The 14616-nt window shown below is 41.1% G+C and overlaps 1 protein-coding gene across 6 annotated transcripts in view; it reads right to left on the bottom strand.

Annotated features, from left to right (window-relative positions):
• Positions 1–14616, bottom strand: part of LRRC49 (leucine rich repeat containing 49) — a 130703-nt gene that overhangs the window by 75670 nt on the left and 40417 nt on the right. For all 6 annotated transcript variants that reach the window (XM_043523938.1, XM_043523939.1, XM_043523937.1 and 3 more), the window contains 2 exons: positions 13063–13206; positions 2382–2443 (listed from right to left, as the gene is read on the bottom strand). In XM_043523938.1, the coding sequence (XP_043379873.1) occupies positions 2382–2443; positions 13063–13065 (65 nt within the window). In that variant the 5' untranslated portion in view covers positions 13066–13206. The remainder of the gene's footprint in view (positions 1–2381; positions 2444–13062; positions 13207–14616) is intronic.

Here is a 14616-nt window from a genome sequence, read left to right as displayed (position 1 = left end):
TACATCTTATGAAGTAATTTTTTAAATCAATATCTGATTAACTGACTCTAAGGAAACCAAGCTGTGAATAGAACCAGACTTTTGCAACATATCTTGCTGCTGCTGCTAGCAAGTTATCATTGTGTACCTGTGAGTAAATGCTTTAGATCATTGCATAAGTATTGTCGTTTGTCTGAAATATTTTTTTGTCTTTTTACAGACACATGGATGTAGAATTGTTTCTTGAAAAAATATTTTCAAAGTTTACCACAAGGCATATGGTAAATCTAAATAAATAAATAAGTCATGAGAATATGTACCAAGGGTAGTGGGAACTTTCATTCTTGATCTTACTACAGCAATACTCCATGTTAAAATTGTGTCTCAAGTTCCCGTTACACTTGCCAATTTTCAGTTTAAACATCTTGGTCAAGTCAAACTGCACCCGGCTAAATATCAGTACATAATTGGTTATAAAAACACATTTTTTAAATTATTTACCTGATACGAAACATGTCACACGTCAGTTATATAACAAAAAATGTACATTCAGTGTTGTTTCACCTCCTTGGTGAAATGCTGTTGTTCAATGGCATGTCAACATTTCAAAACATCAACAAGCCAAATGCCACCACCATCAAGATGTTATAATGGTGACTGGCATGTAAAGTGTTAGGTTGGTCCAAACATAAGGTTCATACAGTGGAAAAGTGCGATTTTCAACTGATTTTAGATTTTTTTTTTTTAAACTGATTTCAACTCTAAACCAAAACCAAAACTAAACATTACATACTTACAAGGCAATGTTTAAGGTATGTATATCCCATGTAGGGACAAATTCTAAGACTGAGTTGTGCACACATAGCTTCCCTGTAAACCCGCTGAATAAATTATAAAAGCAAGCAAGATATTTGTTTGAAATCAGCTACAGATTATGTAACCAATTGGATTTGCCAAGCTTCTTTTTAGGTCCTTTTCTCTCCTTGTATACTGAAAAAATAATAGTATAATTTTGTAGAAAACATTGTGGGAGAGGAGGCTGAGAGCTGGATGAGTTACTAGGTCAGTTACATAAAATCATAAAGTAATTACCACTGACTGCAGCAATACTTCCTGGTGACAGGGGAACTGGCCACTGCAGTCCTCCAACTGCTAAAACCAGGCTAGGACATTTGTTGGCAGAACAGAAACAAAAAGCATGTTTAAAATTTGGGAACCAACCATTATTCAACAGAAATAAAATACTAATCTATGTCTGCTACTACCCAAATTTAAAACATGAAGCAGAGGCACTAGCAGATTAATTCATGTGAAATATCTATAGTTTAGTAGAAGTTCGTATTAGATTTTCAAACTTTTTTTAATACCCAGTAATTTTAAGGGTAAATGCTGCATCACTGCATTAAGAACATAAGGCTCATAAACAAGTAAATTGGAGGTCTTTGCAAGGAATAAAATGCAGGTCTGCATAAAATACTCTAACTTACTAGTATAATAAAAATTTCTGTTAGCTATAACATAAATCATTCCTATTTTCCATCTCTACAAAGAGAATAAGTACAGCAAAAACATCATGATTTTTCCAGCAATAAAGGAATGCAGTACCTTTTCTAGGTCTCTAATAAAATAATTTGATGCTGTTAGATTTCTCCTTAGTTCTATATTTATGATGATTAAGATATATGAGCAACCATAAGTTGCTCTCTAAGGAAAATAGTGCATGCAGTACTTTTTAAAATAACATTTTTTTTAAATTTTGGGATGACTATAAATACAGAATCCAGTAACATTTGAAAATACGATGAGAAGACAGATGTAGATGACAAACATTTCTATACATTTATAATGAAACATGCTCATCAGTTCTTAAAACAACAGAAGTCTTACTGAGAAAGCTGAGTTACTATGTTCTGATGGCCCAGTTTGAAAGAGTGACACAATAATGAATACAGATTGTAGCTTTAGGTAACAAAAGATGTTCAGAAAGCAATACAAATGAAGAATAATCTAGTCACATCAATTCAACAGATTTTAATTCGATATTTTATGTTGTGATGAATGTAAACATAAATGTAACTTATATACTGTTAAACAGATACTTAAATTAACACTAAAATTATACAGTACTTACAATACTATTTTCTATTTTCATAACTATAAACTGTATGGTCATCTTTAAACAGAATAATAGAATTTTCATAAATAGAATGTACATTTAAAGGATGAGGGTTTAGAGAACTTCAGTTTCACACATTTTGTATAATCCAGACATTGTATATTTCTTATTCAATCTGCCATATTAGAAAATTGTAACCACCTGCAAAGTATTCCAATTTTAACTTAATACAGCTGCAATATTATACTTAAGTTACCGATAAGAAGCAAACTGGTAGTCCCCTTACCTAGATATATTGTTAAAGCTGAGAAATAGATGCTGGAGGCAGGGCAAAGTATCCACATCTTTCTAGAAAGAAAGAGAAGCATAAATTCAGCAGCTGAAAGAGAACATCTTTTGAACCTCACTACTTGGCCTGATGATGAAATATACACATTTCTATTTTCTGTAACCTTGCTGCAACATTGATTTCTGTTGAACATGCAGCTCCATTCCTCTCTGGTGCAGACTCCAAGGGAGTGCTTCAGTGCAGATATCTACTCTGCAGATCAAGCTGCACCACTTGCAAGGTAAATAGCGTTAAAGAGAATGAGACTGCTGTTAACCATTTTTAACAGCCTTTCAGGAAAGGAGCCAAGGTGCTTGCCTCAGCGTTTAAGCTTCAGGGCAAGCATGCAGTAATCAAACTGCATAAATATAAATTTGATGTTGTGACCATTCTGCACTAAAGCTTCAAAGTGCAAACTCATAAATTACCTTCCAAATGGCAGTGGCCGTACTGTCAATGGGAGACTTAAGTAAGGATTCTCTCCTATCAACCAACTCACTATCTTTTAAATTGTATAAAAATCTACACCATATGAATAAAAAACAACATACAGATGGACTCTGGAGTCCAATCTTCCAAAAGCTATGTATTTTAACTGTACAAAATTGTTATTGGTGGTTTTAAATGCTACTATAAATCTTTTGGAATACTTGAAATAGTATTCAGAGTAACAGCCGTGTTAGTCTGTATTCGCAAAAAGAAAAGGAGTACTTGTGGCACCTTAGAGACTAACCAATTTATTTGAGCATAAGCTTTCGTGAGCCACAGCTCACTTCATCGGATGCATACTGTGGAAACTGCAGAAGACATTATATACACAGAGACCATGAAACAATACCTCCTCCCACCCCACTCTCTTGCTGGTAGTAGCTTATCTAAAGTGATCACTCTCCTTACAATGTGTATGATAATCAAGTTGGGCCATTTCCAGCACAAATCCAGGTTTTCTCACCCCCCCCGCCTTCTCCAAAAACCACACACACAAACTCACTCTCCGGCAGGAAAAGGGGTACTCCTTTTTTTTGAAATAGTATCTAATTCAACATGTTAATAAAGCAAATAAGAGCAAGCTGTATGCGCAAAATACAAATCCAAATTGACTAGGGATTGCGGTTTGTCGTTACCCATCCACATATTCAGATTAGGTACATCTCCCTACCCTGTAAAAACCCATTCTCCAACTTGCGGATATGAACACACCCAGTCCAAGTGCTTGGAGACTGGTGCAGGGGCAGGCCACTTGTATTTTTCCAGTAGCTAGATCCATATTCCCACCCTCCATCAGATTTAGTCTCCATGACTTCTAATTGTGGTTATAGTTGACATGGGGAAAGAGCAGGACAGAAATACACCTAAAGGCTAGATATTAAGAGGTTGTGTGCACGGTGATTCTTCCTCAAATCCTCAGTGTCTAGCTGATCACAATACTGTGGGATGTGAAGGAATTTTCTTTGGGTAGCAGTCTGCCACAGCCACAATTGTTTGCTTTTCCCTGTAGGGTTGCCAAGGACTGTCCTGGAGTATCCAGAAATTAAAGATTAATCTTTAATTAAAGATTATGTCATGTGATGAAATCTCCAGGAATATGTCCAACCAAAACTGGCAACCCTACCCTGGGGTAGCTTGCAAGCATCACAAACATGGGTGTAAGTTTACCCTAAGTACTGTAGGGAAGTCACAGAGTAACTGAAGTTCTGCTTCCATCAATTTAGCTCATTCAAACAGTGGCTCTATGGGATGTATCTATTAGAGTCATGAAGCAGGAGTCCTTGTGGAAAGATACACAACTTGATTTCTTGAGGGGGGAAGTTTGGCTAAAGCAGAGCAAGGGGTCCAGCTGGGGATACAGCTCAGACTAAAATTCTGGAACTGATCAGATATCAGATGCAGTTTTCAAACAGACAGACAAAGGCCATCAAGTTGAGCATACAGCCATACTTTGGCCAGTGAGAGTCTCAGGGTATATCTACACTACGAAATTAGGTCGATTTTAAAGAAGTCGATTCTTAGAAATCGATTTTATACAGTCGATTGCGTATGTCTACAATAAGCGCATTAAGTCGGCGGAGTGCATCCTCATTACCGTGGCTAGCATCGACTTACGGAGTGGTGCACTGTGGATAGCTATCCCACAGTTCCCGCAGTCTCCACCGCCCACTGGAATTCTGGATTAAGCTCCCAATGCCTGATGGGGCAAAAACATTGTGGTGGGTGGTTTTGGGTACATGTCTTCAGTCGCCCCTCCCTCCGTGAAAGCAACAGCAGACAATCATTTTGTGCCTTTTTTCCATGCAGATGCCATATCATGGCAAGCATGGAGCCAGCTCAGCTCAGCTCACCGTCACCACTGCTGTTGTGTCCTGGGTGCTGCTGTCAGCAGACAGTGCAGTACGACTGCTAACCGTCATCATCCACCACTTTCACTGCAACTCTGCTCTCCTGCTCTTGTAAATGAGCTCAGTCCCAATAACAAATTTCTCCTTGTTGTTGTCACCCACCACTTCCGCTGCAACTCTGCTCTCCTGGTGCCATGAATCCATCTTACAGGTCCTCTCGTTGTTCTGTATAAATATCTATTCTCATGGCATCAGTCGTCATCCACCGCTTCCGCTGCAACTCTGCTCTCCTGCAGATGCCATACCACGGCAAGCATGGCGCTTTCTCAGCTCACTGCTGCTATTGTGAGCATTGTAAACACCTAGCGCATTATCCTGGAGTATATGCAGAACCAGGCTAAGAGACACCAGCACAAGGACGATTTTGATGAGGACATGGACACAGACGTTCCTGGAAGCATGGGCTGTGGCAATTGGGACATCATGGTGGCAGTGGGGCTGGCTGATACAGTGGAACGCTGATTCTGGGCCCGGCAAACAAGCACAGACTGGTGGGACCGCATAGTGTTGCAGGTATGGGATGATTCACAGCGGCTGCGAAACTTTCGCATGCGTAAGGCTACTTTCCTGGAACTCTGTGAGTTGCTTTCTCCCGCCCTGAAGCGCAGGAATACCAAGATGAGAGCTGCCCTGACAGTTGAGAAGCGAGTGGCGATAGCCCTGTGGAAGCTTGCTACGCCTGACTGCTACCGGTCAGTCGGGAATCAATTTGGAGTGGGCAAATCTACTGTGCGGGCTGCTGTGATCCAAGTAGCCAATGCAATCATTGACGTTCTGCTATCAAGGGTGGTAACTCTGGGAAATGTGCAGGTCATACTAGATGGCTTTGCTGCAATGGGTTTCCCCAACTGTAGTGGGGCAACAGACGGAACGCATATCCCTATCTTGGCACCGGACCACCTTGCCAACCAGTATGTAAACTGCAAGGAGTACTTCTCAATGGTGCTGTAAGCACTGGTGGATCACAAGGGACATTTCACCGACATCAATGTGAGATGGCCAGGAAAGGTGCACGACGCTCGCATCTTTAGGAACTCCGGGCTCTTCGAGCAGCTGCAAGAAGGGACTTACTTCCCAGACCAGAAAATTACAGTTGGGGATATTGAAATGCCAATAGTTATCCTTGGGGACCCAGCCTACCCCTTGCTCCCACGGCTCATGAAGCCGTACACAGGCAGCCTGGACAATACTAAGGAGCAGTTCAACTATAGGCTGAGCAAGTGCAGAATGGTGGTAGAATGTGCCTTTGGATGTTTAAAAGCTTGCTGGCGCTGTTTGCTGACTAGATCAGACCTTGGCGCAACCAACATTCCCATTGTTATTGCTGCTTGCTGTGTGCTCCATAATATCTGTGAGAGTAAGGGGAGACATTTATGGCAGGGTGGGAGGTTGAGGCAAATCGCCTGGCGTCCGATTTTGAGCAGCCAGAAACCAAGGCCATTAGAAGAGCACAGCAAGGCATGCTGCACATCAGAGAGGCTTTGAAAACCAGTTTCATGACTGGCCAGGCTTCAGTGTGACAGTTGTGTGTATTTCTCCTTGATGCAAACCCACCCTCTTTGTTGATTTAATTCCCTGTAAGCCAACCACCCTCCTGGCTTCAACATAAAGTAACTATTGTTTTGAAACCATGCATTCTTTCTTTATTAATTAAAGAAAAATGGAGATAACTGACAAGGTAGTCAGAGTGGAGTGGGGGAGACAGAGTGGAGTGGGGGAGGAGAGAAATACAACCCCACATTGCTTATTGTAGCCACACTACAAATCAAACTGTTTGAATGACAGCCTTCTGTTGCTTGGGCCATCCTCTGGAGTGGAGTGGCTGGGTGCCCGGAGCCTCCCCACACCCGCGTTCTTGGGCGTCTGGGTGAGGAGGATATGGAACTTGGGGAGAAGGTCAGGAGGTTGTACAATGGATGCAGTGGGGGGTCTGTGCTCTTGTTGGCTTTCCTCCAGCTGCACCAGACGCTTCATCATGTCAATTTGGTCCCCCATTAGCCTTAGCATCACCTCCTGCCTCCGCTCTTCGCACTCCTGCCTCTGCTCTTTGCGCTCACTTAATGCTTTCCTGGCCTCTGCCACTGAATGCCTCCATGCATTCAGTTGTGCCCTATCAGTGCGGGAGCACTGCATGAGCTCGGAAAACATGTAATTGCAAGTGCGTTTTTTCCGCCTTCTAATCTGCAATAACCTCAGGGACAGAGATGATGGGGGAGCCTAGAAACATTTGCACCTGGGGGGAAATAAAAAGGGAGAGTAAAATTTACGATGATACATTTCTGAGACCAAAAGGGAGACTCTTTCACAGTTGTGAATCTAGCAATTCACAGCAGACAGCACATGTGCTTTAGGTACAAGGTCGCATTTTGCCTTTTATATTGAGCGCCTGCCAGTATGGTGACACATCACACACGGCTGGGCAACAGAATTCGGTTTCCATGCAGCCATGGTAAGGCAAAGGGTACGCGGGGTTGGCTTTGTACGCAAAACATGTGGGAATGGTTTCAAACTGCAGCGCCATCCTTTCCCATAGCAAGCAATGGGTTGGGTTTCACATTTAAAAGGAGGGGCTGCGGTTTTCGGGTGGATGTGCAGCATATACCTCCCACCACCCCACCGCGCGGCTATTCTCCGGGATGATCCCTTTCAGCCAAGCGCAAACAGCCCAGTATGAATGGGGTCCTTTTACTGTTCCCTTACAAAAATTCCCCTATTTCAACCAGGTGACCATGAATGATATTACTCTCCTGAGGCTGACACAGAAAGATATAGACCAAATGTTGCTTGAATGCGACCAAAACTCAGGACCATCTGCTACCATGCTTTGTGCTGCAATGATTCCGGAATACTTTCAGAGTACCTCCAGGAGAGCTTCATGGAGATGTCCCTGGAGGACTCCTGCTCCATCCCCAGACACGTTAACAGACTTTTCCAGTAGCTGTACGGGCAGCAAATGCATCCCAATTCTTCAGGGCAAATCAAACATGAAACACTATTGCTTTTAAACCCTGCACTGTAGTTACAAATGTGCACTCACCAGAGGTGCCTTCTCCAGCTTCAGGGTCGGGGATCCCGCCTTCGAATGGTATTGGCTGCACAGTGATGAAAAGGTCCTGGCTGCTGGGGAGAATGGATTCACTGCTTGCCTGCTGCGCATTCTCCTCCTCCTCATCCACAAAATCTTCCTCCCTGTTGCGTGAGACTCCCCACTTGCATGTGTCCACGGATAGTGGTGGGGTAGTGGTAGGGTCCCCTCCTAGAATGGCGTGCAGCTGATCATAGAAGCGGCATGTATGGGGCTCTGACCCAGAGCAACCGTTTGCCTCCTTTGTCTTTTGGTAGGCTTGCCCCAGCTCCTTAACTTCCATGCGGCACTGCTGTGTCCCCCTGTTGTAGCCTCTCTCCAACCTGCCCTGTGAGATTTTGGCAAATATATTTGCATTTCTTCTTTTTGATCGGAGTTCTGCCTGCACAGATGCTTCTCCCCATATAGCAAGCAGATCCCTTTTGGTCCATGCTGGAGCTCGTTTGCAATTGTAGGGGGACTGCATGGTCACCTGTGCTGCTGAGTTCGCCATGCTGACCAAACAGGAAATGAAATTCAAAATTTCCCAGGGCTTTTCCTATGTACCTGGCTAGTGCATCGGAGTTCAAAGTGCTGTCCAGAGCGGTCACAATGGAGCACTGTGGGATAGCTCCCGGAGGCAAATACCGTCGATTTGCGTCTGCACTACCCCAAATTCGACCCAGCAAGGTCGATTTTAGCGCTACTCCCCTCACCAGGGAGGATTACAGAAGTCAATTTTAAGAGCCCTTTAAGTCGACAGAACGGGGTTGGTCGTGTGGACGCATTCATTTTAAAATTGACCTAATGCGGCTAAATTCGACCTGACCCCGTAGCATAGACCAGGCCTCAGCTTTCAAGAACAGTACGTTTCTAAGCCCTCCTGGCATCAGAGATAAAGCTTGAGAAGAACACTAAAGGCTCAAAAATGAGACGACAGAGAAAAGAAATTTAAAAATAATATTTTTAAAATAATACATTTGAAGACAAGCTCATGCGTTTGGGTGCCCGACACAATTTCTGAAATCTTGGGGTTAGCAATGCTGCTGTTTAAGGTTATCTAAGGTTTGAAGTTACAACAAAGTTATGATATATCTTTATTCCATAATTACTCTGTCAAGTTATATTAGGTACTGCCACCAATAGCACTGTCAAAATACAACCTATGCACAAGAAATCTAATCCATTTTAGTACCAAAATTAAGTGACAATTCTGCAATTTTAGTCCTATATCATGATTCAACAGCAAAGAACAAAAACAAGAATTATTCTGTCCTATCACTGGTAAAGAAAATCCAAAACTGTCCTTAAAAATAAAGCTGCACAAGAAATCCAAAAGGAACTCACTAACAATATTTAAGAAATATTCCTTTCACAAAATAATAGAGTGGATTGCAGATGTTGGGATAGCTGTCACATGGAATAGTGGGATACTTCCAGCTCACTACTGGGACGCGAGTCAAGAGGGGCTGCATCTACATTGCAAAACAATAAGGCTCACAACCTGGGTCCCAGCTTAACTCAAGCTTGGACCTTTCAGTCCTGTAGGGTCTTGGGACCCTGGGTCCAAGCCCTAGATTAGCGCAATTGCAGTGTAGACACTAGGGGGGGTTAGGCATGAGCCTGGGCTCAGGCTTGAGCTTATGTTGCAGTGTAGATATACCTTCAGAGTCCCCAAGAACTCCACATACAAAGCGGTCAGTTCAGTTAGCCCTCCAGCCAAGTCATAAACAAACTTATCCCATTCTGGGGTAGCGAAACTCCAATCAATCAAGTCCCAACAAACAAAAAAGTTGTTCTGTCCTTCAGTGGTTCCTCTTCAGCCAGCCCTCTGGGTCCTGTACCCATCCCCTCATTGGGCTACCTTTGAGAGTCTTTCTGGCTCTGGGATAGAGCACTCCACCCCCAGGCTGGTTCCCCTGGAGTACATTCTCAATTCTTGCTGGACTCCATTCCTTCCATCCTTCCCCGCTCCAGTATAGAACACTGGGCCTCAGGCTGGTTCCCCTGGGATAGCCAACTTCCTGTAGACCTTGGCTCAGGGCTTTCCACAAGAACATACCCACTCCCTGTGGTTCCACACCAAAATAGATCTCCCAGCCCTCTTATGAGGCTATTGCAAATAATTCCCCTAATACTTTACTAAGGTTTACCACAACTCAGTTTACACAAAAGCATTTCTTTAATAGACCAAAGGCCACTTGGTGTTGATTACACCCAAAATACAAATATACGCATACACAAACTTATATGCAACATCCTAGTACAGCGGTTCTCAAACTGTGGGTTGGGACCCCATTTTAATGGGATTGCTAGGGCCAGCATTAGATTTGCTGCAACCCAGGGTTGAAACTGAAGCCTGAGCTCCACCCCACCCAGAGCAGTGGGACTTGGGCTGCAGCCCCTTCTCTTCCAATCTGAGGTGGCAAGGCTTGGGCTCTGCCCCCTCTCCCTCCACCCAGGGCGGCAGGGCTTGGGCTCCAGCCCTCCCCCTGGGATCATTTAGTAACTTTGTTGTCAGAAGGGGATCACGGTGCAATGAAGTTTGAGAACCCCTGTCCTAATATCAATCCAGTTATAAGTATTGGCCAAAATACTTACAACAGGATCAGGCCCAGGACATACCCCTCTGGAGTCACAGCATGATGGGAGACAAAGAAACTCCCCAAAACCTTATCTTTTATACACTATAATAAATAAGTGATATCACTGCTGGTTATCAGACCATAGCCAAAGCTAGAGGAAGGAGTTTTAGTCAAGACAAGACTAATGGCTGGGCCCGCTCCTCAAGATTTTCTTCTTATTTTATTTTACCATATTTCTTCCCAATAACTGAACTAAAAATTTCTTTTTAAACAAACCATATATAACCAATTATTTACTGCACCTGGGGCCCAATTAAGCAAGTTTTCTTTATTTCTATTACCTTATCCCAAACGTTAAATAAGATAATGCTGGTATTTCAAGGGTCACAAGAAGTTTAATAGAAACAAGCTCTTCTTTCCCGTGATCTCATTCTTTTTTGGTCACATGCTTTTAGGCCTATCACTTATGCTAACATTCAAACTCAATTTGAAAAACACAGTTCACCCAGGTCCAGTGTAGGCCAAATTCCTGCAGAGGCCCAGGTGTCCATTAAGCTATCATCTGACCCCTATAATTTCATCCCCTCAGGTTGGGAAGCAGCTAATTAGTTATCGCACAGGTAAACTGGCCCCATCTCCCATTAAAAGAGCCAGTCACCCTGTGACAGGAGGTTACAATAAAAATATAAAAATAATATACTGCATTCATTAAATAGTCAACACCGCCTGGAACTCAATTTCTAATACCTTTGAATTAAAATAGGCCAAAGAGAAAGCACGTTTACTAAAATTAAAATGATCCAAGACTTGCCTGAACTGAGCATGAGGATAATTTTTCTTTAACCAAGCCAAAGTAGACTGAGACCAAGATGGATTTCACAGATACTATAGCTCAAACATGCTAATTCTTAAAAATTTAGAGTATTAACTGTCTGGGTATAATTTAAAGAAACAAAAATATCTACCATACACTAGTCAATCATTATTTCCATGTTCTCATTGTTTCAAGGAACAAAAACAATTGTGGATAATTTGGCATACTACATGAACAGTTAGACACCCAAGAGATTCAAGAAAATATTCCTGAGGGAAAGAGAGCAGGGACTAAGCATGAAGTTGAGCAGTAGCATGACATGGGAAATTTTGATTACACAATCAACATTTTTGTTACTGTCTATTTAGGTTTGTTTTTAATATCCTTTACTGAATGACAGAAAGCAAATACATCATCAAAAACTCACAAAAAATGCTGAGTAAAATCTTGGCACTGCTGAAGTCAATGACTAAATTCCCAGATACACAGCAGTACCTGAGGTAACTCAGACCTACTTTAAAAAAAAAAAAGCCCCAGGTGCACTAAGAGTTGCAATCTACTTGTAAAAGATGATCCTATCAACTTGGAAAAAAATCAGTCAACGTTCCTACAGGGAAAGCTCCATCACTCCTAAGGAGGAAGTTCCATTTGCATATCATATCTTACCAGAGAGATGGATACAGAATTCTGCTGGCTGCACATGTTATAAAGGAGATTGAATTTAAAAGGGCCAAATCTCAGCTCAGCTCAGCCACATCTCAAATCTCAGCTCAGTCGCATAGACTAAGAGAGGACTTTTTCTATTATTATGAAGAAAAGCAAAAAAAACTCAAGTAAACAAAACTGGAAATAGGAGTTGAAGCCTCCATTTTCTATTCTGCAAAACTGACAGTTCACTTTTGTCAGAAAATTATATACCAGTGGTCAGATTAGTTGACATGATCTAAGACACAGCTCAAGGCAAGAGCTCTAATAAAGAAGAAATTGGAACAAGACTCTACATATATTAACCTCTCTCCTTTGTTGTCATGTTCCATTTGTTTCTTTCCAAGCGGGGGAATACACTGTTCTAGGTATTTAGCAAAACAGCATTCTTTTATGCAATGTGCTCTTGTTAGTGTATTATGAGTCTGTTACAACTGATTTATATTAAGGTTATGTAGTAAGACACTGAAACAATATCTTTTGCAGAAAAAGATCTTTAAATTATTGCTCAGGTACTTTCTCATTGACAAAATATTGGACACTGATGGCCTTTTCTTTTTGAAAGTATTGGTTAATGTTAAGTGAAACTGCAAAATTAAAAACAGTATTTTTAATTTTCTTTTAAGATCATACTGACTTTCTCTAACTGTCATATTAAAAAAAAGAGAGGCTACTACTAAAAAAAAGCACTTTATACCACCAATAGCCACGATTTTTAAGTTCAGGATGTAGTCAGTATATTGTTTACTATATTTTTAGATACCTACTCAATCTATGCACCAGAATTGTATAGTTTCTTCAAGATTTCCTCACTTTTGGCACTTTAATTAGTATAAAGACAGCTTCACAGCTATAAACAATCATTTAGATAAAATATCCATGTGTTATTTTTGGTTTCATCCACTTCATATAAAATTAAGCAAAAGAGCACCAAAATCATAGGACAAATGAAAACAATATAGTTCTAGAACTGTGAAACACTAACATGGTTCAAATCAAATGATAATATTATTGTATTTTGCTAACTTTTTTGTGGGGGAAGGACAACAAATATTAATTGAGCTTTATCACTTACCATGGAGGTGATTTGATTATGACGAAGGTTAAGTTCTGTCAGTGAATCCAGTCCATTAAGGTTTTCTACATAGCTTAAAAGGTTTCTGGCAAGGTTTAACACTCTGAGTTCACCCAAATGATTGATATTTTCTATTTTAGCAATCTGTAATGAGAAGTATAATTAATAGCATGCATATTGTGCCTAGTTTGCTTAGACACCTGTTAGAGATAAATTTTAAAGAAATGGAGATACATACTAATATAATTCTACCTTAGTTTTTAATGTTTAATTGTCTGACATTCTGTGTATTTCTACTATATGGGCCAAATATGTGCTGCTTCTTAAATGTTCTGTTTGAGAGCCTTACTTCAAGCCAGCCTTGCAAACTCACTCACTTGCCTGAGGCAAACATGGACCTTCCTTGAGTTAGTGTGACCCAGGCCACCAATTTCTGCAGAATGTAAGCTTTAACTGAAAAAATAAGTCTATAGCCCTTATGATTGTGAAGAGAACCTTAAAAAAGGTGAACGGAATATAAAGAGGCAGTAACATGGTAGTGAGCAGCTGCCGCTATTACATCACTGGACCTAACTGGGGGCTGTATTGACTGCCTCAGTTGGTCTCAGAGGGAATGTCTTTGGCCAGCTGAGGGGAGAATAGAAAGTCCCACCATTCACTGAGCTGAGTCCATTGCACCAGGCATACATATGTTAGTGTAACTGTAGACATTAATCTGGGCAACTAGGACTGTGCTTCATTGACAATAAACCTGACTGGGTACCTTTGCTACTAAACTAAGTCTTGTGGTCTTATTGGGCAGTTCGATCGAGGTCTGCTGTGTCAGCTATCTGCACAGAGCTGGGACAGCATACACCGGGAACAAACAAATGCAGCCAAAGACTAACTACGCCAGGCAGAGTTAAGGGTTCTTTAAATGTTAAATTGTTTACTGTTATAGGTCTGAATTCAGAATATTGATGTGTCAGCTATTCCAACAATTGTCTCAGGTTTTATTTCATGACAAAAAATTCCAGATGAAAATATATACAAAGCCAATAGATAATAAGAACCAAAATATCATTAATCAGAGGAAACATTCCCTAAACCAATTCGATTATAGTAACATGAGAAAAATAGTAACAGGCTTCTCCTCAGTGATGTATAATAGTTTAATATTAGTCTTCTCTAAAGAAACAAAAAGATATTTTGGAAGCACAAGTAAAGATCAACTCTTAATACACCGGGGCACCAAAATAATAGCAAAATGCACAGTGAACGTTATTGTTTAAAATTGTGTATTCAGACAGACAGATTTGTGAAACTGAAGCCAACAGCAGATGGTTAGCATAAGTGCACAGCTTTCTGCAAATGGCTGTCTAGCTATAACTACAGCAAACTGCAATGCACAAGTTCTAAATGGTCCTAGCTTCTACTGGTACTGCAGAAATCTGGGTTTCATCAATAATTTATAGAGATGTTATTTATAATTTTTCCGAGTCATAAGCCTCTGTCAACAGTAATGGAATTCCTTCCCTCCTTCCTAATATACTTTTTTTTTTACATAAAGATAAA

Source organism: Chelonia mydas, chromosome 10, assembly GCF_015237465.2.
Source record: "Chelonia mydas isolate rCheMyd1 chromosome 10, rCheMyd1.pri.v2, whole genome shotgun sequence".
In the NCBI taxonomy this organism is placed as follows: domain Eukaryota; kingdom Metazoa; phylum Chordata; order Testudines; family Cheloniidae; genus Chelonia; species Chelonia mydas.
Note: the sequence above shows the minus strand (reverse complement) of the source record. Positions and strands in the feature narration are given on the sequence as shown.